At 32.5% G+C, this 25,846-nt stretch overlaps 1 protein-coding gene across 1 annotated transcript in view; it reads right to left on the bottom strand.

Moving 5' to 3' along the window:
• LOC128241206 (uncharacterized) overlaps positions 1-25,624 on the bottom strand; it is a gene marked incomplete at its 3' end in the record, with an annotated part of 36,305 nt that extends 10,681 nt beyond the window's left edge. The window contains exons 1-5 of the mRNA XM_052958161.1: positions 25,484-25,624; positions 24,172-24,351; positions 22,772-22,915; positions 21,614-21,758; positions 13,813-13,943 (exon numbers count right to left, since the gene is read on the bottom strand). Of these exons, the coding sequence (XP_052814121.1) occupies positions 13,813-13,943; positions 21,614-21,758; positions 22,772-22,915; positions 24,172-24,303 (552 nt within the window). The remainder of the gene's footprint in view (positions 1-13,812; positions 13,944-21,613; positions 21,759-22,771; positions 22,916-24,171; positions 24,352-25,483) is intronic.
• Between the last annotated feature and the right edge of the window lie 222 nt (positions 25,625-25,846).

Genomic DNA, 25,846 nt, shown 5'->3' on the forward strand with positions numbered 1-25,846 from the left:
TGCAACGCATGTGAATATTATGGCTTTTAAGTTGCATTAATAAATGCGTACGAAGTACAGGAAGTAGCACGGTGGTGGAGGTGGTATTACTGGTTGTGGTGGTCGTGATAAGTAGTAGTAGAATCTTTGAACACAAGTTCTTATCGGAAGCCAACGTGTAATATATAACACTTTTCGATTCTCGCGGCTACTTACGGCCAAAGGAAAAATCCATTGACTCAGAAAATCCTGTACCTTTTTAGAGATGTCGTTCTGAAACAGAAAAAAATAACAACGTCACATAAGATCATCTTCTAACTTTAAAGCGGCCTGGAATGCATATTATTTATATCAAAATATAGCACTTGCCTCAACATTTAGATGGACTCGATGTTCATTTACAAAAATAACACTAGCGATAACTCTTGATTCATGTTAAACCTAAAAAGCAAATTATATTTAAATAATAAGTCGGAGATTTAACTTGAAGCTAATTATTAACCAGACGGTGGATATACTCTGCAGCAAAAAATTACTTGCTTGAAATAATTTTATCAAGCGTAGATCAGAATCCAGTTATCAAAAAGTAGGGCTAAGATCTGACAATACCTTTTATTTTCGAACAGTATTGTGACAAAATAAATAAAGAGAACCGCATGTAATGTACCAAAACCGAAAATAAACTTTTTCATTTAAAATCACAATTTTATTAAATAACCAGCTTTTAAATGGAATGCAACCTGGTGGAATGCTCTCTTTTCAAGAACAGGATAGCAACATGTTCTAAAAGCATCAGATTAATTGTGCAACTAAATTGTATCATAATCTTTAAACATTATTATTATAAACAATGATTATGTTTAACGCCAGAGTGTTCTTAGAAAAATGTCAAATCAAAGCAAAACAGCTTAATTTTAAGAAGTAGTGAAATACATTGGAAACAGTCAGAACAAGCCGTTGACTCTAATGAGCGTGTTAATGAAGATCTGAAATAAACTACAACTAGCTTATTCAGTGTGTATATATACCGCGTGATAAATTACGTCATATATGCTAAGTCGGAAGGCAACATTTTGCTTTTTGTTTTACTCTCACAATTTTATTGAACAAAAGGCAGTCTATGCCAAAGTCCCGCCTCCGTTTTATTACCGGAGTTTGATAAGGTGATAAGCTTCATGAAACACTTCGACAAACCTGTTTCAAAAATGATGTTTGGACAGTGCTCCGTAAGACGGCTGTATCGTGAAAAAGTTTGTCGAAGTGTTTTAAGAAACTAAGCTCTCAATGAAACTCTGGTAAAAGACCGTAGGCGGGGCTCCGTAAGCGGCGTATGTTTAATTGAAATCGGTGAAGAAATAGTAAAGTTATATTTGCCTTAAGTCTTAATTCGAAGCAAAATGTTGCCTTCCGACGTAGCATTTATGTCGCAATTTATCACTTGGTATACACACACTGTTATTAAACGGCTGTTCATTAATACTTTGGATAAGGATATTTATTCATGAAATTTGTGGAAAAATTAAACATTGATTCAGAATTGAAGTAAACAAGCAAACAGTGACACTGATAAGTCATAGAAGAAAACATATAACTTTTACTTCAGCTCAGTTTTCCAAAAATGACAGAGTAGAAAATGAACGACATACAGACATCTTTCAATATAGAGATGAGAATGAAAATGCTGGCACATTCATAGGTAATTTATCAGATTCAATACCGACACTCCAATTTTGTACAATTTGAACTTCCTTTCGAGTGTACACTGCTGATTGATACATTGAATGAAGAAGGTATTTCATACCGTAAAGTAACGAAATATAGAAGTAAGCTCCTGTTACGCAAACGTATGCATACCTTGTTCTAAGGCAGCACTTTTGACAAAAGTTTACGTATTAGAAATGGGGTGAATATCTTTATAGAATTGGCTTATTGGTTTGCCTTCACATCAGGAATTAAACAGTGCAAGTAAGTTTTTTCAATCAATGTGCAATTAGCCAGCATTGCACCTTTTAGGAATATTCAGTTTTTAGATACTCTTTACACCAATCAAGGTTGCATCCCTTTCGAAGACAATTGTTGCTGACAGGAGCTATAAAATTTGAAATTATAGGAATTTGTCTCGGTTGGTTTAACAAATGATATCGCACGAACTTGCTTACCCCCTGAAGTCTTTACAACAACTAAAGTATGTTTGCCAATGATAGATAAGAATCTTGGTTATGAATCGTTCGTCTACTTTGACACAGAGTTGAAATCATTCTACAATGTTTATCTAATTATTGCATTGTGATCATAGTGGTTCATAATAAAGAATTTTCACAAATCAGAAAAATGAAACAATGACCCAAATTTCATAAACAAGACGCTTCATACATTATTTTAGCATTAGATAAGTTGAAATGTATTATATAATTGAGAAAACAATGGAAACCGGTTTTACTAAATTACTTTGTTCGCCAACCTCCAATTTATTCTTATCAATCATGAATTGATTTGTATTTGTCATAAATAGTTATTGTGATATTAAAATATATCGTTTGAATGGACACTGATTTTCAAATGAGCAGACATTATCAGGTCTTGAAGTGGGCTTATTCGTAGTGAATCAACACTATGCCTTTAAATTTGATTAACTCATTCCTTAACAACATTGTCGACAGACACGCTCTTTTAATGGACAACGTAGCACAACTTACCAATCAACAATCAGGTTCACGAAAGGAATTAATAACTTTGTGTACGTTAGAGATAGATACCATGCTGACCATTGTCATTTTAAACATCATTGAAGCAAAGTGTAAGTATATATATGAACAAGCTGTTAGACCTTGTCCTAGATTTATTTGGAAATTATAAACAATAATACAAATTAAAGATACATATTACATAAGCAGCCTATGGTCACATTGAACTTGGAATTATCTTATAAATAGTTCTAATCTATATGAACAACTTTTCGTCATGATCACATTTGTGCTTTGTAAAAAAACGTCATATGCAAAACATGAAGTAGGATACTTACATCAGCCATCATTAACAATACTATCAGCAGTGAATTATTTACTGATAAACTCAAGCATGAACGTGGATGACCTGCAAAACAAAACAACAATTTTAACCGATAAGTTGATAAACAAATTCAGCCTTACCATATTCATTCCGTGCCTCGAATATCAACATATTGATAGATTCTTGTTATAAAGGTGTAGACAATGACAATTCCCCCATGACAACCATTTATACGGTGGATCACGTAATTCTTTTTCAAAGACTTAAATGTAACTGTTGAAAAACTTGCAATAGTTTGTTTTACGATACGAAAACTGAATAAATCAATTATCACACAAGGCTCAATTTTCTGACCATTCTTATTTCATAGTTTTGAAGAGTATTGCCTTCACAGTGAGTGTATACCACGTGATAAATTGCGTCATTAATGCTACGTCGGAAGGCAATGTTTTTCTTCAAATGAAGACTTTAAACAAAGATAACTTCAGTATTCTTTCACCAGTTTATATAAAACATAGCACAGTCTACGCCGCGTGGGGGGATTTGGTCCTGTACTTGAGATTGGTTAAGAGTTTAGTTTCTTAAAACACTTAAAGCACTGACAAACATTATTTTGGAAACAGGTTTGTCGAAGTGTTTGAGAAAACTAATCACCTTATCAAACTTCGGTTTAACAAAAAAAATCTATTGATTATTCGTTTTGTAAATCTAGTATTAGATTTGGTGTAAGGAATTCAATAGTCTTATATAATGAATCAACATTCGTATCTATAGCATGAAACATACAACGTAAAGTAAGAGATACCAAATAAATACACACCTGGCTGAGCGAATGTTTCAAAATGGATTGACAAAAACAGATGTATATATTCCAAACATAAATCCGCTTTAAAATAAGAGGAAATGCAATCGAAAGAATGTCGCTTGAATAATGAACGTTTTATTTTACTCGTGTACCTTTGTTAAACTCACCTTTTTATCAGCTTCATATCAACAAAGGGCAGATAAAGTGATAGGTCTATAGTTTATTTCGTCCCGGCATTAAAGGGAGGTAGTCTTTAATAATTAACATCTGTCGTACACATGTCTTAAGCCATCTACTTATGTTATTATAATCTTTAGTCTTAGCTTACCACATGTTTCATTTACCATTCTAACGTCGACAATTCATTTCACAGTTGTTGCGTGAATACCAATCTCTTTTTAGTGTTTTTTGGCGACAAACTTGTCTTTCATTGAAATTATGCAATTGCCTACGGTTATAAATTTTCCAGGTAGCAGACTGTCTTATTCATGCTTAGGGGACCTCTTTAATTCCATTAACGAACCGACCTAGTTGAAGACTTAATCAGGCTGGCATGATAACTGGAATGGTTACCACTAACAATCATAAGTAACGAGATAGTTGTGTTATGTCAGTATCCTCATAGAGTTGCATCTCTTGTACATTGTTTTATTTAGATTCTATCATTGTGCCATTTCACATATTATGTGTGATACTGTATGCTAGTGTAGTATGCACTGGTCTTTTACACGTCATTGGCCATGAACGATCATTAATATACGTCTCAATGATATCAATGTTTGTCTAGGATATAAAACACCTTGCGAAAAGTTCGTGGTTTATAACGTCACTGTTACTGCTAGTTTATAACATAAATTTCATCACAGTATGTTGATGAAAAAAATGTATCAATACAACGAATACAACAAAAAAAACGAAAGTGATGTTTCAAAACTAAAACTAAAGTAGTAATGCTACTTTCAATCTCAAATAGCTCGATGTTTCAACAAGAATCAATAATCTTTCCTTATCGATAGTAGAATGTTAAACCTTAACTAAACAATATTTGCAATTGTGCATTGACAGACTATTGTTACCCATTGCGCATAAACACTAGATTTGAATATACAGAAGAATATGAATGTAATTTATCTGAGACAGCGTAATGTTATTTGTTCAAGTATATATGTCGCATTCCACGCACTGGGTCGACTGGGAACTTTGAAATTATCCTTACAAAGATTAGATAACATAGTATTGTTTCAATTTCATCGAAGTTAATTTATGTTGTAAACATTCACGTACATATTTGTTTACATAGTCTAGCTTTGATAACATGGTATTGTTTAAATTGAACAAAGTTTACCTTTCTTATATAAACACTGACTTAAAGAGAAACTCTGACACTAAGGAATAGAGATTCTATTGCACCATGCATGTAATAAGATGCACTACTTACATTTGTTGTAGCTTTCAAATATTTCTCTGAAATTCGTTAAGAGCAAAAGTACTTCATGAATTTGTGATATTGTTATAAGAAGCTATAATATGATATATTGTATCTGTTAGTGGTTCGATAGGTTCTTCTTGAAGTGGCATATTACAGCAACTGAAAATATATGTATACCCAACAAAAACACAATGCGTATCATTATAGAAGTGACAAAAACATACTCGGAAACAGCTAATCACCATTTTCTTGTGATATATAAATCCCCTGTATGTAAGAATCTTCATAAAACGGAAAATCGAAATTATTTAGGTGTATTTCCATTTTCATTATCACCTTTGCATAGATTGGATCTTGTGAAACTCCAGCTAACAAAGAAAAACATTTGTTTGGCCTAATTCATTCGAAAATGTTGATTTTGATTCTATCAAATTAGGGTCGCTTTTTGATAACAGCGTAAGCAAAACGGGTTAAATTTTGTAACATATCCATTGTTCATGAAGCTATGTCATTGTTTGATAACATACTGACGACAAAGGGGATAAACAATTTATTTGAGAATGATAATATTATCGCGGTTGTAATCGTGAACATTCACATGTTCAAGATTGTACGAAGAGCCGATTGCACAAATTTAACATACGTACAACAACTACCATAAAGTCCGTTAAACAGTAACTGTTACATTGGAAGGGAGAGACGTTAGTATCGTAATTATATCCGTAGTTCAACACTAAAATTCTTTCTTACTAGTAAAATATTGTCACATGTGTCGCTTTATTCCTTAGAAGATGATATTCAGCTCTATTACCTTTAAGTCATTATTTTTTAGGAAAAGTAGTGCTCTTTTAGGGTAAAACCAGAGAAGACTAATTCGAAAACCAGAGAAGACTAATTCGAAAAACATATTTTTGTTTCTGAGTTTTCTGTCGATATTATGATTCGAAATCGTGTCTACTTGATCTGCAGCGCAATGTCTGAAGGCCATATGGGCTAGTGCGCAATGCCCGTGTTGATAAATGCCATACTAAATAGGTACAATCTATATTTAAAGAGGCTAGTCACGTACGGGGATAGCCGATACTGCATGTTTTATTCGTTCTCGCTCAGTTATCAGGCGCTTAAGTCATCACTATTATTTCCAGTTCATATCCATAATTTTGTTGATATTATCTGATTGTCAAAATGCCTTCAGTGAAATGAGAGAAATATTAGTTGCTGTTCTTACTTTAATACTATGGGCATGAAATATCCTCTTTGCATTATACATGGTCATTATTTGCTTGCCCCTCATAAGAATATAACAGTTAGCTTATCGGCTGTTTCGTGACGTCAAATGCGTCTCCATTTTGCCATTATTTTGTATGAGGAGTTTAGGTCCATTTTATCACTATCAATTCTTTAAACAAGATTGAAGAGTCATGATAAAATTAACTCTGGATATAAAATTCATATACTTAACACATTGCGCTAATTTTTGTCAGATACAGTTTTTCTTCAAAGAAGTTATAACAGAAAATGGTATTTCCGACTTAACACGATTCATAGCTTTGGCTGTATGCGATATGAGTAATAAGCATGGAAATGGCGAGATTTATACTGGTGTGTTAGCATTTAAAGTAAAACGATGTAGCAAAAATAAAAAATGATCTTTTATTTTTATATAAAAGAAACAGGGATGTATCTTATCGAAAGGGTATTGACTTAACATCCAAATTGAGCACGTATGGTCCTTGTGAAACACTTGCGTAATGTTGAGTACAAGCGAAATGTGATGACATGGATCCGCCATCACTTATCACGCATTATTGCAACAAGACTTATGATATCCACAATAGTGTACTACACGCTGTTGACGTCGAGAACACACGAGAACATACAACAATAGAATACAGTGTGTACAGCAGTATATGTGTACCTGAAACTTTCAAGCGGCGAACAATTGAATCAGTTTAATATGCTCGTTAGCACTGAGTGGCAAAATGCAAGATACGATGAAACCAGTTCGACTCTATTGCCACTTCGAACGAGCAATATTTATGTGCAAAACTACAGAAACAAGCTCAGTAGCCAAAAGTTTAACATAAACTACATTAAATGGCACAGGGTAAACGCTAAAGACATAGAACACACAAACAAAAGATCACAAACAAGGAACATGGAACAACAGCACAAAACACCATAAACAACACAGTGCGAATAAACTATATACAAAGCTAGGTGTGTTTATCAAGGATTCATAGGTACCGCCTTGGAACGGTTAGTAAAAGGTAAATTTACAATAAACATTTATACCAGTCGCAAATGCGTTCAAATGTGAGTATTAAACTGCTGAAGAAAATACTTATTGGACAAGTTTGAATTTTACACACTTGCATGTGTCTTCGTACTTTATGCAAATAACAATAACTGTCCTTGGACAACGTGTATGGTAAAATGACTATGTTAACTAAGCATCTTTTCGTTAAATGGTTAAGAAATCTTAATGAGGTATGGTTTGTTGGTGGTGTTTTTGTTTGTGTTTGTCTTGAAAGTTTTGTTTTTGTCTTTATATTTGTATAAATCAAAAACCATAATTGGCCTTTAACACTAGGGACAGGATATTTAAACATTCGAAAAATATCTAATACTGCAACAAAAAAACATCCTACATTGTCAAAATAGCACACTTTGCTAATTGTATCCTTAAACATTTTATATTTCAAACATACGAGACAGTATCAATATCAGATGTCCAACTTGTATTGATCAGAATATACTTGATTTATTCTTATAAATATGAGTTGTTGTTTTTTTTCATTTAAATATTGTTTCTTCCATACAACACTAATCATACATTCAAAAATGAGTACATTTGTCAGTTAAATGCTACTTTATAAAGCTTTGTTGACAGTTTGCCTTCGGTTAATGTAACTGAATTATATCAAAATCTAAAAAAAAACGTTTCCAAATTGCAATCGACAGGCATTTTCAACTTTTGACATACGTTTTAAGAAATTTGTGTGTACCGTTTCAATATGTGACAGGTCACAATAACTCTAAACGTCTTTACAACCAGAAAATATCACACTCCAGCACAAAGGTACCTAAAAAAACTTTATTTCTAGTATGGTTCATCACATAATCACATTGTCAAACAGAACAGCTACCTTTGGCAAAACGCAAAGAATATAATTGTCTGCATAATCCCAAAATTTATGAGCAAAAACAGTGTAGACAGAGTTAAAATGGCTGGATGAGCGTACAGTTTAGATCAAATGAAAATGCAAATGCGATGTATGTTAAAACAAAGTTCAGCCACCAAAACAACGCGTTATCGACATCAAACATTACACATTTATTATGTTGTTTGTTGAATATGTCAACGGTAATTCATACTAAAATCAATATTTTAGCAAATACGTATGTGAATGGATCGAATTATTGCGTCTTTTCGATGTAATTGCTGTCCACGCGAGTACTATAAGATCGATAATCAATCTGACCACGTTGTCATTAATCATCATATAAATTTTAAACCAACCAGTGAACAATGATTAAGCCAAGAAAACCATTCTCCTTGAAGAAAATCGTTAACATCCATATTTAGACAGAGTGAAATATCACTCGATAGAGAATATAGTGGTACCCAAAAGGATCAAAGCAGAACTGAATTTGAATAATATTTCGATCTATTATCAGATCAAGTACATACTATATCCACTTTAAAACAGTACTTCAACAGCCAATTTAAGTGGTATTTGTCTGTGACACTTGAATATGAACACTTGAGTGCAGAAGGTGATAACAATATGTCAACACTTTTTGAGAAGCAAATAAGAACGATTACTCCAATAGTTATAAATACAGTATTGCGTAAATAAAAGTTGCAAACCTTGAATTGTTATTATCAATTATTCAAGTCCTGTCCTAGGAAAATGTCGAAAAACGTTCACCTAAAACTTGCTCATATCGATAAGAGACTAAGAGAATATGCTACCAGCCTACATTACAATGCATGTAGCCTTTAACGAATCATTAAAATGTAGTTGTGCAGAAGTAAATTTATCAAACAGTGTGACGTAAACAGCATATGAGATAAGTAAAATAATTCTTATAACCATACCTTTCGTTTAACCGTTATAAAAGTTTCATCCCTTGAATTATTAGTGTCGCAGTATCATTTTTAATGGTTTATTGAAATTACGTTATTCATTGAAATAAACATTGAATTTATTACTGAGTTTCATATTATCATTTGCCCCTTCTGCAATTAAACTTGCAATGCATTCATTTATGCGATAAGCATGATTTACAATACATAGTTTACATATATATTGCAGGTACGTAATTTGTTCAACCGTTTCATCATTTCACCATTATTGTACCATTTGTGTTTCATTACCTTATATGACATTGTATATATTTGTAATGCCGTCGACAGAATAGTATATTTATTCATTGGCCATTATTTGCTTGACCATTGCTTGATAAGCAAGATTTACAGTATTTAGTTAACATATATATTACAGTCTTCCCGTCTTTTATGAACCATTGAAGCCCATCCGCAACATCAGTATCAATGTTTTAGGTATACAACTATACAAAGTTGTCAAAAGGACATTGGAAGCAGACTTGAGCACACGAAGAAGAAACTATGCTGTAACTCTACAATTTGTTCGAGTTTATCGAGGGCTGAACGTTTCTTCCACCATGCTTAAACTTTCTTCCACTATGCTAAATATTTCTTCTTTCATCCTTGAGCTATCTTCCACTTTGCTTAACGTTTCTTCCACTATGCTTTACCTATTTCAAATATGCTAATTGTTTCGTCCACTTTGCTTAGCCTTTCTTCGACTATGATAAATATTTCTTCAACTATGTTTAACCTATCTTATACTATGCTTTATCGTTCTTATAACAAAATACTATTAAGCTTTTAAAGCTTAATAGTATTTTCTGAGAACAGGTTTTGAAATAATTGTATCATCATATCAATATGACAATTTTTTTTCAGAATGGTAATACAATTTCAATTCGACCGATTTTGGCGAATAAAACGCCATTCGGTACAATTATGATGATTATGTTATTGTAAATGATATCCATTAATAGGGGTCATGTTAATTCACGGTGTTCTGCTTGTTGCAATTATTATTTTTGAGGAGGTCGGAATTAGATCAGGGATTCCGCTGAGTGCGTTAAGAAATCTTCAGCAGGCAAGTCCTCGCAAACAATTGTTTCATTGTGTCGGGTAATGGTATGACTTGTGGATATAAAGGCAATATTTTGAAGAGCACTTGCCTTCTTGTTTTTGAAGATGAATACCTGAAACAAAATATTGGGTTCAATATAGCATCCTTTCATAACTAAACATTCAGTGCTTTGATTTTTATGAAGAATTTGCTAATTCATGTTATCTTTAAAACCGTTTTTGGCGGACACGTGCTTACTGACTCCGAGTGTTTTGGCTGTGACTTAAATTTCTTCAAATATTTTACATTTTCATATCATTTGGAAGGAGAGAATAGCTTATACTAGTCGCTTTTATTTTTAATAATGTTTTTCTTTATTTGTTCCCAGTTTTAGTACAATGATGCTTTTTATTATGAAGCTCTATGATCACACAGTTTTAAACCTTTTATTTTATAAGGCAGACTGTGTGTAATGCTTTTGGTATCTAACGATGACTGCATCGTATCTTTGAAAAGTGTTTGCATTAGGTGCTCTGAATTGTTTCCCTCCGTCTGCAGATAGAGTAAGGATCTCTAATCATTGAAGTACTTGGGGTTTACCTTTTCGTTTTTAATTATTATTTGTTTTATTGATAAGTTTCCTCAAGTTAATGCATACTTTGATAAGATTTATCTTTTAAGTTTTATCTTTATTAAGAATTGTTTGGATAAGAGTGAGGTTTGTGCACATAAAAACATATGATTACTTCTTTATATGTCTTTTTTTTTAAAAATGTCAATATGTGATTACGATCATTATAAGTCTAACGTGGAACAAATAAACATAGTTTATCCGCAAATACCTGTGTTGTTATAAGAACTGGTCCATTATGGTACCAATTGATGAGTTTTCCTACGCGAAGGCTTAAAAAAGGATAAAGGCGGAAGGTAGTCGATTTAATTAATTGTTATTTATATAACACGCTGGTTGACCCCTTTTTAATCCCACGTTTACAAAGCTACAACGATACCACTATAAGTTAGTGCGTTAATACGTCTTAATCAAAACGAAAACAGCAACATATGTATAAAAACATAAAGTTCTGTGCCATAAAATGCAAAGGTGTCTATGAACTATACATGTTGTGAAAGCAAATGATTCGTATAAATTTAATTTTCTATTTTGGTATGCAATTACACAGCATCGCGGTCTTTATTAGTTGCTGAGGTTCAATTATGTTTAAATCTGCCTGACAAAATATTAGTTGTAAAGGTTAACATATTTTTGTTTTGAGAAAAACCTTTAATCGAGAAACAATTCCGCAAAATAAAAAAAAATCTTGTTTTTTTCATGAAATTAATAGTTTTTATGTTGATCTTAGTTTTTTTGGTATTGTTAAATCTCTTAAGAGTGCAAGTGCAATGTAAAGCTTTTCAAGACCCTTTTCGTAAATTTTTAAAATTATAGGATCTGAAACCTGAATCAAGACCTCAATTTACACAACATATTTTGTAAGACGTGCCCGAGTTTAATCCGTTTTAAAAAATAATTATTATAAAAATACTGCGTGATACATATTATATATTAAATTTATAATATTTTTCAACACATGCACACGTTTGTTTATAGTTTTTAAGATGTTTATGTTATTTCTAAATCCTTTTTAGTTCGTGACATTATATTTGGCAATCAGAATTTATAAACGTGTAATGAGGGAAAGGAAAAGGTAAGTTATACACTTTCAAATGAATAATATGATTGGCATAAAAGTTGACTAATATTGACCAAAGGATTGAATCTAAAAGCAATTTAAGAAATGAAGCAGGGTCAAGTGTTTTGTTAATTTAAATGTTTATAACCAAATTTGACTTGTATTGAGATTGAACTACGTTTCCTTTCTATGTCTTATCATTTAAACAATAATGAAGCAGCGACTAGGAACGCATATTCCCCCTTATTTGTTTTCGTTGTATCCATAATCTGTAAATTATGGATATATTTTAGACGTGACATGGAACCAAAGCTATGCATCCTTCAATATACAAAACGAAAGAAATCATTTATCAGAACGATCGAACGGAAAATACCTGAACTACAATAATTACTAAATCACATCAGAGGGCTTTGCTAATAAGGAGATATGGTTTATTTGAAAATAGTACACATTTATTAATTTTGATGTTATTAAATATTGTCTTTTATTCACGATTTCCATCTTTACGTATCTTTGAGATGATAGATTCGTCTTATTCGGGGGGATACTCCATCACAAGAAAACATAATTAATCAAATGTCGAGATTAGTGCATACACAATGAAGTCGGTAAAGTTATGTTATTATCAATTTCCTGCAAAAGGATTAAAATAGCTGTCTAACTTTAAAATAACCTTGGTTTATTAAATACCAAGGTTGTTCATACATATTATATTAAAAAGGAAAACTGTTTAAAAATTATTATTAATTAATAAAGCTCACTTCAGTAAAACCAAAGAGGAACTTATAACTTTTTTGTGATTATTCCATGATATGTATTACGAGTTTACACTAAAATTGTTTTAACCCTTTAAGCAATGTTCAGCATTTAACAGTTAAGTAAGTCAAACACTCTTGATTTAACAGGATTCCTGAATCAAACATTCACTTGACCTTGAGTGAACACATCAAATGAGAGAGACGGACTGAGATTCAGGAATTATCTTGTTCGTTAAAAAGTTCACAAACTGTGCGAAAACAGTAAAAGGAATAAATGGTATGCAATGACACACATGCTTTAAACTACAGTTATATATATACATGTTTGTGATAAAGTTTTATATTAATGTAATAGTATCCCTTGAAGTAAAGCATTGTAATTGATTATATTTTATTTTTCAATATAGTATAAACATAAGTTTATTTTGATTTACATGTTATATGTACTCTTAAAAATGTGTTTATGGTAATTTGTATTATTTTTATTTACAGATGAACTGTGAATACCACGAATTAAGGTTATAGTTATTGTTTATGCTCATGAAAAATAAAAACGACAGAGGCTGGAAAGTATTACATGCTAATTGTTTCCAACAACAATGACGTGTTTGCGATCTTGTTTGAATGAAACTACTGTTCTTAAATCACTCTTCATTTGCCTTGATGCTGTGAATGTTTTAGTCAAGTAATTGCTTGTCGCATGTTAGATGTATTTCAGATTTCTTTCATATCTCAAAAAAAAATGTATTCAGTATTTTGATTTTAAAAATCAATGTTAAGACATAAAGTTGTTATGCTGCCTCACAATTAGCACAATTCTTAACATGGGACTTGTGCACCTAATTGAACATACTATGCAACACGTTTTTCATTAAATCTTGTATAATCTTGATTATTTTAGTGCAATATGTTTTGAAGGAATTCAGTTGTGATCAAGTATTGCTAAAGTCTAAAACAGATTTACTTTATATCGTTCTGCAAAAGTATAAAATACATCCATGAACATTCTTTGAATCACGTGTTTTTGCAATATCCTTGCTTTTTGTAACGCATTTAATGACGGCTGGATATTCTCTTGCACTCCAAGGGGGGCGACTGAAATAAAATTAAGAGAATTCTTGAGTGTAGCTGCCCCTGTAAATGTAAATGGGTGTATTGGAGCTTAGGAAAGTAGAAGTACTACACTATACCTAACTTGAAGCAAATGTTAAAACTATTGAAGCCAAAGTGATTGTTATATAGAATCTGATACACAATAACTGGTCAATGCGAATATTCAGAAGCTGAGTTTCTCTAGGATATCAATTTGTCTTGAATAAAGATTTGATCAGGAAGAAATTGAAACGTTTTACTGTTCTATATTTTCCGTGAAAATGTGCAACTGTTGAATAATTAATTTTACTTAAGTATATGATGTAACCATGACATCACGTTTTCTTTATTTCAACATGCAATGCGTATCAGAAACATAAACATATATATTTTTTCTCAATAGCAATCAGAAAGTACTGATAAAATGTATACAAAGCATCTGAATACGTGTAAGCATTTACAGATATGTTAAGTCATGCTCATGTGGGCTTTTATCGAAGCCTCTGACACAACTACTTGCTATACATTGCGTATAGACCCCTGTTAAACATATTTACATATACACATTACACATTTATATGACAAAAATAGAAGCAGGAAAAAGAGCACCAATTTTACTCTCTCACTTTTATCATTAACATTTGTAAACTACATCTTTTATAGCAGTATCCTGTCACACTTAATGCATACGAAACAACCTTGTTACATGTGAAAGATATGCGTGGCTTTATCGGGATATGAACATGTTGTCATGAACACATATCCGAAAATAATCAAGGGAATAATAAGTACCATCGATAACCGCAGATTAAGATTTTTTATCTTGGTCATTCATTAGTGTCAAAACCGAGTTTAGTGTCCCTCTTTTAAAATCCCTTTAAAACAATACAAAACCACGTCGTTTTAACAATATTATTATAATTTTTGTATTTCAAATCGTAAATCATCAATGCTCAACTAAAAGGAAAGCAACAATGAAGGGTTGTTTAACAATTTCATTCGGAAATAAGACTTAAGACTGTTCGTAATAATGCCTCTTGGCTACACTGAATCTTCAAATTTTACGCGATACTTAATACGTACATTATATGTTAATTACAATAAAATCCCGGTAGGCAGAAATTAAACGATACTCACTAATGCCAACACAAATTTTATACAGATATGTTACTATAGCGCTACCGTAAACATTATCGCCTTTGAGCGGATAATTCAATCACTTTTCTGGGGTATGAAACCGGGTTTAAAGTGCTCGACCTTAAACATGTGCGAGCTTTGATCAAAAGAGAAGTTGCGATGCAATATATATGTGCTAAGTGTATGTAAACGCTATTTTCGTGGTCTGCGTCTTCCAAAATGTTATGCATTGCCCAAAATAAGAATGAAAAGCACGATAGCGAAAATACATGTTTGGAGAAATATTTTGCAACCACTTTTTATCGGCACTGCGAATTTGACAAGAACATGTTAACGTTGTGTTTATTACAAGAAAAAAGTATATTGGTCTTAATCATGTGCCCTCGAAACAAAAAATACGTTATTACTAATTGAAAATATGTTTGTCCCTGTAGTTTCCACTGTATTATTGCATAGGTAAGTCTCAAGATTTTCTCACATATTAAGGTTAATGTAGCAAGACAAAATAGAGAACAAGGCTCATTTTATCAATTCCATAGTTCTCAGTAATGATAATGCAAAATTATGACGTCTATTGGTAGCTTCGTATTCGCTGGCTTTAATGAGTTTATCAGTAGTTCCCTTTGTAGATTGCCTCTTGGGAGCATTACAAGGATAAAGTCACGAACGCGGAGTTTGCTTGCGATATCGCGATTAATTATACCGTTTCTCTATCGATCCCATATGTAAGCATTTAGCAACATTATTTACATATTTATTATTGTAATTGTCTTAATTTTCATTAAAGGTTTGTGATTTATGTCTTTGGCATTTACCCAGTGCCATTAGACGGGGTTTATGTTTAAACTTTTTGCTACTGAGCTTGGTTCTGTAGTTTTTCACTTAAGTATTAACATTCAAACACTGTTTGGTAAATATCAAATTTTGCCCTTATATGAGGTCATTCTTGCTTTGAAATAAAGTCTGTTTTACGGAAAGTTGCATATCGCAAAAAATAATATTTGAACGTATAAAGCAATCTCCTCATTGTATTCCTTTTACGATTTATAAGGATACCTAGACGGACGTAACATTCGCTGTATTGACCATACAAACATGGGTGTTGAATCATAAGAAAACTCGACTGTTCATAGTAATTTTTCGTTTGAAATACAGCAGCATATACGGATAATGTAAGCTATGGTAAGTTTCTATAAGCCTCAAATATCTTCATTTTTTTATACATTCGATGATATTGTCTAGGACATTACCTCAAATTTGCCCACTCATTGATCAATAGTTACCAAATAGAAGAATATAATTAAGATAATCGCTCTAAAGAATTAATCGTCCGGCTCAACAAACACATGTTCGTGCTATTTTATCATCCAATACAAAATAAAGAAATGTAATCGTCCTGCTCAACCAACAACACTTTGATTCAATTTCACCAGCCATACATTAATACTAATGAATTAATGCAAATGTTTCATTGTCATATTTATCAAGAAAACCCACTTCTCTGAAATAAGCAGTGATTTCTCTGTCGGAAATCGAATAACCCATACGTAATGGTACTAATGCATATATTACAATGCATTTTTAATATCTTTGTGATATCTTAAGTGTCGTAGTGTTCTCCCCGATGTTACCTGTTGATTTCATTTTGACATAAGTGCTGTTGTTATTTTATCAACATAGTATGTTATAGGATGGATAAGGACCCACAAATGCACAAACTCATCAACGTCAAAATAACAAATGTTTCCTTGTAAAATCAGAGAAACTAAATTTATATGATTTTGACATATTCCGTACTTATTTAGCATCAAAATGTTACAATATTATTTTCTAGGGTTAGTCTGTCATAGTTTGATGTTAATATACATTAACGATTTTAAAGATGTCATTTTGCAGGTTTCCATCATGTTATGTCCGCACACTTTCAATATGTATATGGAAAACTACAGAAATAAGCACAGTAGCCAAAAGTTTGAACATAAACCCAGTTTAATGACACTGGGTAAACTTGTCCCGAAACTATGCCTGGCTATATTTGCCTCAAACAAATCGGCGGAAACATCAGCGGGAGCGTCAGTGACGACGAAAGGGTCGACGGGAACTTCAATTTATAAACGAGAGATATTTGTCAAACATAATACCCCCCAGCGCCATGTTGTCAATAATATTTGGTCAATTGAATAAAATATGCATTAACCAAAATTATAGCTGACTTCACATTGACATTGGTAACCTTTGAGGCAGTTTTAAGATCATTTGAAGTCTGAAAATAGCAGTTACTGTTTTTTTTATATTCAGATATTGACTGATAAGTGCAGATAAAGATTTATCCTCTGAGCAGCAGGGAATAAGTATGACATCATTTTAATGACAAATATGTGTTGTGACCTTGCCCTTTGTCTTAATGAGCTTTAATGAAAATTATTGTGGTAAAATTCTTGTCACCCCAACCTTAATGCCAAGTTTGAGGGTTCTTGGTGCAGGCATTGTCGAGACAAGTTATTGCGATCAAGGTCACTGAAACCATTATCTTTGACCTAATGATCCATAAAATCAAACATGTATGTATTTATGTATCCATCTATGTATGTTAAATCATAAGGGGTCATCTTCTGGTCAGGCCCAACGTCCTTGTCAAGTTTGAGGGCCATGGGTGCATGTTTTCTCAAATGAATAAGTAAAGATATATATGTTAAATACTCTCCGAGTTGTCCATGTTATAAGTTTAAAGAGTAAAGGCAAATATAGTTGTGTTAGTATCTTAGCACTGATTGAAGTTAAGATACATGGGATTGCACAGTAGTTCGCGATAGGATATACTTCAAGACTTCAATTATAGCTTTCTATAACTGTGCCATATGTTATTAACTTTGTTTGTGAAGAAGAAATTTAGACTATTGTTATCCCCCGCAAATTAATGTAGTGTCGTAGATTAATCGTTTCAACAAAAGAACATTCACTTTAAGGTCAATTCAGCAAAACGATATTTAAATGACAGAAGAAGAAAATATGGAATTACACATGAACGGACAAGCATTCATTTTTTTCATAAATTTAGTGTAATTACTCTTGTGAAACTGACCTGGTCTAGATCAATCTTGAATCCAGTATTAACATAAAATATATTGCGGACGGACGGTGTACGAGAGAAAAGACGGACAGATGGACGGGCGGCGGGATAACGCCAAATCAATATTAATACCCTCATTTATCTTCAGAGGGGAATAACAAAAGTATGTATGTATATGATTGACTTTGGCAGATAATTTTAAAACAGAAACATCGACAACTTCTGCCTTTGTATTATATTTTTCTATACCATTTCATTGTTTCGACCTGATTAGTCTGTTAAATAAAATTGAATCATTATTCAATCAATCTTAGTTCCGCCAACCAGTTCGACATTTAGCCGCCCGCATACTGTAGTACAAGGCTTCCAGTAAATACGAGTTCATGACACTGTCTGGTTTTCGACATCTTTCACCAACATAATTGACTACCGGTACTATGTTTTCTCGAGTAACGCCCGTGATTTGTTCCGCGGCCATTACAGCTTTTTGTATTTCCTGTGAGTAGTAGATCTTCCTTAAATCATGCTCTATTTTGTCGCAATGACTCAGCACAACAGTAATAGCTACATCTGAAAAATGAAAATAATTAATGACATACGCACGCTGAACAATAATACAATAAAACAGGACAAGCCCAGTAGTACAAACAATGTTATATTCAAGTCATATCTATACAGAGTGTTGATGGATACTTCGGTCAATTGGTATCATTGTTTCCAAACGAAAACGCAAAGAAGCCAAGATCGGATGTTTACCTTAAACGCCCGGAGCTATGTTGTCATATGAATTATTTTCGCAGAATTACCAAATGCGCATATCAATGGAACCCCATGTTTGGCTCACTTACGCTTATATTTGACCTTCTAAATGTTAACATAAACACCATCTGCTCCAGGCGTATAACTTTAATTGCATTTTTTAAATGCCTTTAAATTGAGGACTACAAATCTGACTGCGTGATATAGATGAAATCAAAATTGTATTGGTCTGTAATTGAATATGACTGAACTTTAATAATCACAGTGATAATTAAGGAAAAATACGCTGGCCATTTCAAATATGATTTTGACGTGTTTCCATAACTGTTGTTTAGATTAATAATTTTAGTATTCTTATAAAGAAACTGCATGGAAAGAATACGATTGTTTTTACCCCTGGTTGTTTTGATACTTGTTTTGACAATTAAATGAAGAAAACGAAGCAAGATAGGTTTGTAAGTAAATGTTTGTATGATTTAACCATAGGCATGCATATAATGGTTCAAAATGTGACAAATTAAATTATGTATAATTGGGTTTTAATTACCGAATCCTGGACGCTGAATTATGGTCAAAAAATATTTTTTTCATTATGCGATATTGAATTTGCGTTTGATTAGCAGTGCTATAAATTAACATTCAGGTTATTAACTGCGATTTAATATAATTGTAAAATTGAAAAATAGCATAAAATAAGGGCATATGCTTTACCTACTATGCTTGATATGCAAATATGATTAGAATCAAAACAATAAAGGGAACCGTATTATCTATTTCTATCGACAACTGGACTTGTTTCTGTAGTTGCTCTATATATATTGCTGCAAATTATGCATTGTATAATACGATTTAAAAATAGAACCTTGGAATAACTCTTCTATCGATCATGTTGCCTGCATCGTATACCGCATGGTCATCACAACAGCAACGTTTACGCACGTGAGTCAGTATTTCTCACGATAAACGACGATTTTCGGATCTGGTGACTAGTCCTATAAGTACACGCGTAGCGCGATCAACTGTCAAACAGCAATGTCGATGCAAACTATGTTTTATTCATTTAGAATCAGCCACGAGTTCCCAATGAAGAAACTGAATGTGTATACATCTACTTTGCGAAAGGTCAAGTAACGATCGCGCAAGATTCTTCTTTAGTTTATAAACACAATATTATTTCTTTTAAACCTTAGTCGTCCTTGCCAATCTATACAAGGGGCTAGACACAAGATGATGAAATTCAAAGAAAGCACTTTTTTGGTCAAAAACTTGCATAAAATTGGAACTCATTGAATCTTACCTACTAATAAATCACATCGCTTACGACACATGCATTGGAAGTACTGTGTAGATGTGTGTATTTCAGTTAACGTCTAGAAAACAAATATTTTGGTAATATGCATGTTTTTTTGTTTTCTTTTTAAAGTTTGTTCCCATGTATGAGAGTTTGCCCTTAAGAAATCTGTTGCGGTAAGGGAAATTTATCAGTTATACAACACGGGTCACATAGGGTAACGTCGACAGATATCGCGATTCGCCGTCATAGATCGAGACATACATATTCGACCGGCACAAACTATTGCTAACTTTGGTAAAAGAGGGTATTTCCCCGTTATTCATAGGTCATGAATGGAATTTCTATCTTCTATTTCTAGAACTGCGATCTTCTAGAATATTCAATTATTTGTATACAAAGGGTCTCATTCAAGATGTTAGTAGATATTCAACTTCGAACAATAGTGTCTGAGTTCTGATTCATCTTTTGAATACTTAAATCATTATTATTTTCTAAATGTTAAGACGACATATTATGGTTATTACTTAATATACACATGATTATGTACGCATTTGCTTAAATATTATTTTTAATTAGAACACTATTTAATTTAAAACTTTATTTAAAATCAATATATGTGTTTACGTACGCAACTTGATTGCCTATATACATAGTGGTGGGAGTTTTACAAGATGCAGATGTTTAAGGTTAAATAAGTTGTGCCTTGTTTTGAACTAGGTCCCAATTTTATGCGACACTAGCAACACTTATTTACGAATTCAAACTGTCTGCATTTGATTCTGGGATGTCGTTTGCTTAAGCAAAAAACAGCATTAATTGTCTTTGTCTATTGCTTCAGATTTTGACCTTATTCTAATACGTCAGGATTCTTTCTGAACTTCTTATTAAACATTTACAGAAATAAATAGTTCATGTAATAAAAAAAAACTGTGTTGTGTCCATACGTCGGCATCAACTAAATTATTCAACTCACTTTGGATAAATAGCTTCATTCTCAAACAATGTGGCCCATATTGTGTTGAATAGTTCTTTATTTCAAATCTTTAATCATTTACACACAAGTTCTATGTAGATGAAATAGCTATTTTGACATTTTATATGCACTGTGTTTTATTTCAATACAAGTGCTTCCGTAATATATAATACAACTGTATTCTCAATTTTATATTTAATTATAAAAAGTTGTTATTGTTACTTCAATGAAGCCGTACTAAAATGCAAGACAATGTTTTTTTATACATTATTTGTTTAAATACACTCTATGTCCATTCGTATTTTAGTTTTGCAAAGCAATATGAGACCTTATCCTTAGGAAATACCAAAAACGATTCTTGCGAGAAATTTTACATACATTATAGAGATGAATGATAAGTCATTTGAAACATGAATGAAATAATATATTTAACAAAATACCTCCAGGGACGCAGTCAAAAATACTTTGTAGCTCTCGCGTAACGACCGAGTTTTTTTCGTGGGTCAATTCTTTCAATTGACTAACATCTATAACAATTATGACACAGTTTGGTTTGTATTTGGTCCAGCCTTTGGTTCGGGCATGCTAAAAGTATACAAACATTGGTGATACAAATAAGTTACATAAAGGAGACCCTCAGGCGAACGGAAGAACACCTTATACTTAATAAGCGTTCAAGATGCGATACTTGGTATTAAATGATAATGGACATTTCTCATCATAAATGACCTCTGAAACCTATGCATTCAGGACATCTCGGCAACACTTTGTACAATTCGAACCTTTAATGAGACTCGTTTCACCCTCTAACATGGGCCCCGTGCGTTCTGCTCCATTCCTGCCAGCTTTAAAAACAGCCAAACGAGTCCAATATAACTGTTCCGCAGTTTATCACTCAAGACTACGAACGCATTGCAGCAATATAAACACAGAATTGTTTTCAAATCATATCGTAGGATGTCCTTTTTGCCCTGTCCTGGAACATGTTCCACTATGTTTTCCTACGTAAAGCACGAAGTCGATATAAGACATAATTCAAATCTATACGATTTCATTATTAAGGCCGGTGTCTTTCGAAATAATCTAGTAATCTAGGTCAGTAAGCAATTGGCCATGGACCAGATGAACATTACTATAATAGTGCATGTCAAAAGCTGCATTTTCCAGTCTTATTAAATATGAGCTGGTCCAACTCAATAGGAACTGTCGTCCTGTCTCTTCTTCGTGGCAGTAACCTGTTCTTATTTGGTCTCAGTCTTCAATGTTTCCAACTTGTTCCTTGTACTCCTGTCTCTTCTTCGTGGCAGTAACCTGTTCTTATTTGGTCTCAGTCTTCAATGTTTCCAACTTGTTCCTTGTCCACTTACATTAAATACTTAATAAAAGCTTTCATGATGTTCGATTTGTATTCAATAAACATTTGATATCGCATGTTTGTTTTTGTTTACACCAACCACATATTAGTCATAGGCAGCTTGAATGAATGCCAAACATTCCTTAACCTAGACCTTTAACGTGTTCTGCTAAATTATATCTGAGATCCTTAAATATCATAATGAAAACAACCACTGGCACGCTGCAATGCAACAAGTTCTTACCTCAATTCTTATGCTAAATTCTCCGTTACAAACATTTCGGAGCTCATCTTTTCCGATCCCTTTGCCATCTGTCTGTATTCCTTTTGTGTCAATAAAGACAACATCATGGAGTAAATTATGTGACTTCAATCGGACTGCGTTCACCTATGAATGAAGGCAACAATAATTGTTTAGCGAAGTTATAATCGTTGGAGCCAAAACGCTTGGTTTTGCATTGAAACTACATCAAAATGGACATAAACGACTACTTTTCTCTTTAGACGCATTTTAACGCATAACCTTATATTGCTTCAATAGAAAAAATAAATGGACCTAAGTTCAGTCCGCCGTGCTTTTTTTCCGGCAAGGATCTTGTCCATAGAAGATTAGAGAAAGGTAACATATTAATCGGAACTATTTTTCACTGATAATCGATCTGTTGATATTATGAGAAAGGACGTTTATATATATCAAATGTCATATATTATAGCAAATGTCTTAAATGTGTTTTGTATATCCAAGGTAGTTATATTACAAACTAGTGTTTGTTGTAGTGCTGTGTGTTTGCTACAGGTCTATTTTTATAACTAAGAATGCTATATAACTTTGGGAATTCTATTATTTAATGCTTGCAGGTATGAACAGTAGACGAAACACATCCATTCAATCATAATGTACTTGTTTTTTAGTTTAGTAATTACTTCTTTTGGTGTTTGGTCATCATTATGATTGTCAAGTACTGACTAATGAAAAACTTTTATTCACAAACACCTCACGTTATATGCATTATTCTCTTCCTTAATGGCCATATGGAAATAGGAAGATCGTCTTGTGCGCTATATATGCAAAAAAACAAGATAAACAGAAACATATCACAGACACAATGCAACTGAATGTTTCTTTTGCAAACCTTAACATGCATGATAACTCTGATCTATTAAGCGTTTACCACACAAAACAATCAACAATTGACAAATGCACATGACATTCCTACACACAAAGTGATAGTTGTATTCACCTACTAAATGAATTAATTGTGTCATATTTCAAGCAGTTAAGTAAATCGAAGTGTCAAAGTTTTATTAGCAATCGGCTTAATGCCTTTGACCATTAATTCTGCACAAATTAACATAAAATGATAATTATTTCGCATATCATGCATGCAAAAACATATATTCTTCAGAACACAAACAACATGTTATATAACATACTATGACTACATTTTCTTGAAATTATAATTTTTCCAAAATAATGCTGTTTAGAACAAAACACACTAAAACGATTATTGTCCTTGGATTGCAATACTACTAAGCTATATGTAGTTAATCTTCGGTAATTAGACAATTGTATGATTCCTATGAAGTGGCAAATGTTCAAATCTATAAGTAAGTTATTAATGTATCAACTCTCGAAATACCTACACGTTCCGTTCCCCTTCCAGTAGCGGTAGATGCTTTGGTGTTAACAATATTTGAGTACTCCCCATCCAGTGCCGTAAACACTGAATTGATGAAAGAAGATTTTCCCGCTCCTGTTAGACCTAGAATCGCCATCTTATAATATTTAATTGATTTAAGCTTTCTTATGTAGTATTTCTCAGTCTGCAATAAACAAAACATACGTATGAATTTATAAAAGTATGAAAATGTACATGTGGATCATTGGGTATGTTATAGAATCATTTGCCGCTAAATAGAGCTTGTAAATTGAAGTGACATTTAACTTTTTTGTATTTCAAGAGTTTAAATATAAATGTATTTGATTTATTTGGTAATGTTCTGCTAGATTTGAATCTACGACAAAATGCCTGCGTATGCTGGTCACCCAGATCACTATCGACTGAGATATCGAGAATACATTAGACCAAAGTTTTTATGTCTTTGAATTTAGAACCTAAAAAAATAATTAAACTTCGTAGTTTTATTTTTATCCCCCCCCCGAACGTTGCTCCAACGTAAAATAGACATTACAATTAGTGTTCTATAACCCATCTTTCAGAAGCAACTGGTGTACTAATTGCCATTCATTATCGGTCTGTTTACTTCAATACCACGTTAACCAGTCGTAAATGCGCAAGGAAACAGAACTAGTGCCCTTTACCGTAACACCGTCCTGTCAAACGTGAAATTAATTAGTAAATGTAATACCCCTTATTTCTTGCGACTCTATAGGAATGCTTTACAACGACGTTCCGATGTTTATGTTTCTTTATTTGATAATACCATAAAATACAATAAAACTACTTTTCTAACTTACGGGTATATGACACAAACAAAACTGTTTTTATTTAGGTCAACTAATAATTGCACCCTTTACACATGTTTGTATATATTCAAACTGTCTACAGAAAGTATGAAAACTTGTTGGGGCTCTGCAATCAATTTGTGCTTTCATCGTGTGTAACTCTTATTTCCATGAAACGTTGAAAGATGCACTGATATATATATATATATATATATATATATATATATATATATATATATATATATATATATTGTTATATTTGTTTTGTTAAGACGGAAACTACCATAATATTTTGTTTTTTTCACTTTCGTCTACGTTCCATGCGTGAAATAAATTGAAACATTTACTAAGTCGGCGAACAAATACCAATATATATAAATGGTCACCTTTGCATTATATCCATATACCAGAATACTCAATATTTCATACGTATGCAGCATTTAAACATCAATTTCATTTTATAGTGTTACATGTGTACCTTTAACTTACTATTAAATGTTTCTCCGGGCAACGCTCTCCATGGCTTTGAAAAAATCTTGCCCATGTTCCTGATCACAGCAACACAATGAATGTTAAAATATATTTGTCCCGTAATTTTATTCCATTGCAAAACATTTACTACCTTGCAAACAATACATTTCGATGTAATCTGATTTAAAGGATACAAATATTTACATGATTATATAACGTATGTATACATTAGATAACGAGCGTTCATGAGGATAGTTTCAAAGTTTCTTGCTGATAATAATTGGTTTGTCCTCTGTTTGAAGCATTATATATACTTACCTTGTCATAAAAAACATACATTAAAGCAGTTAGCTCAGTTGTTCAGATTTGAAAAAAACGGAT

Source organism: Mya arenaria, chromosome 7, assembly GCF_026914265.1.
Source record: "Mya arenaria isolate MELC-2E11 chromosome 7, ASM2691426v1".
Classification (NCBI taxonomy): Eukaryota; Metazoa; Mollusca; class Bivalvia; order Myida; family Myidae; genus Mya; species Mya arenaria.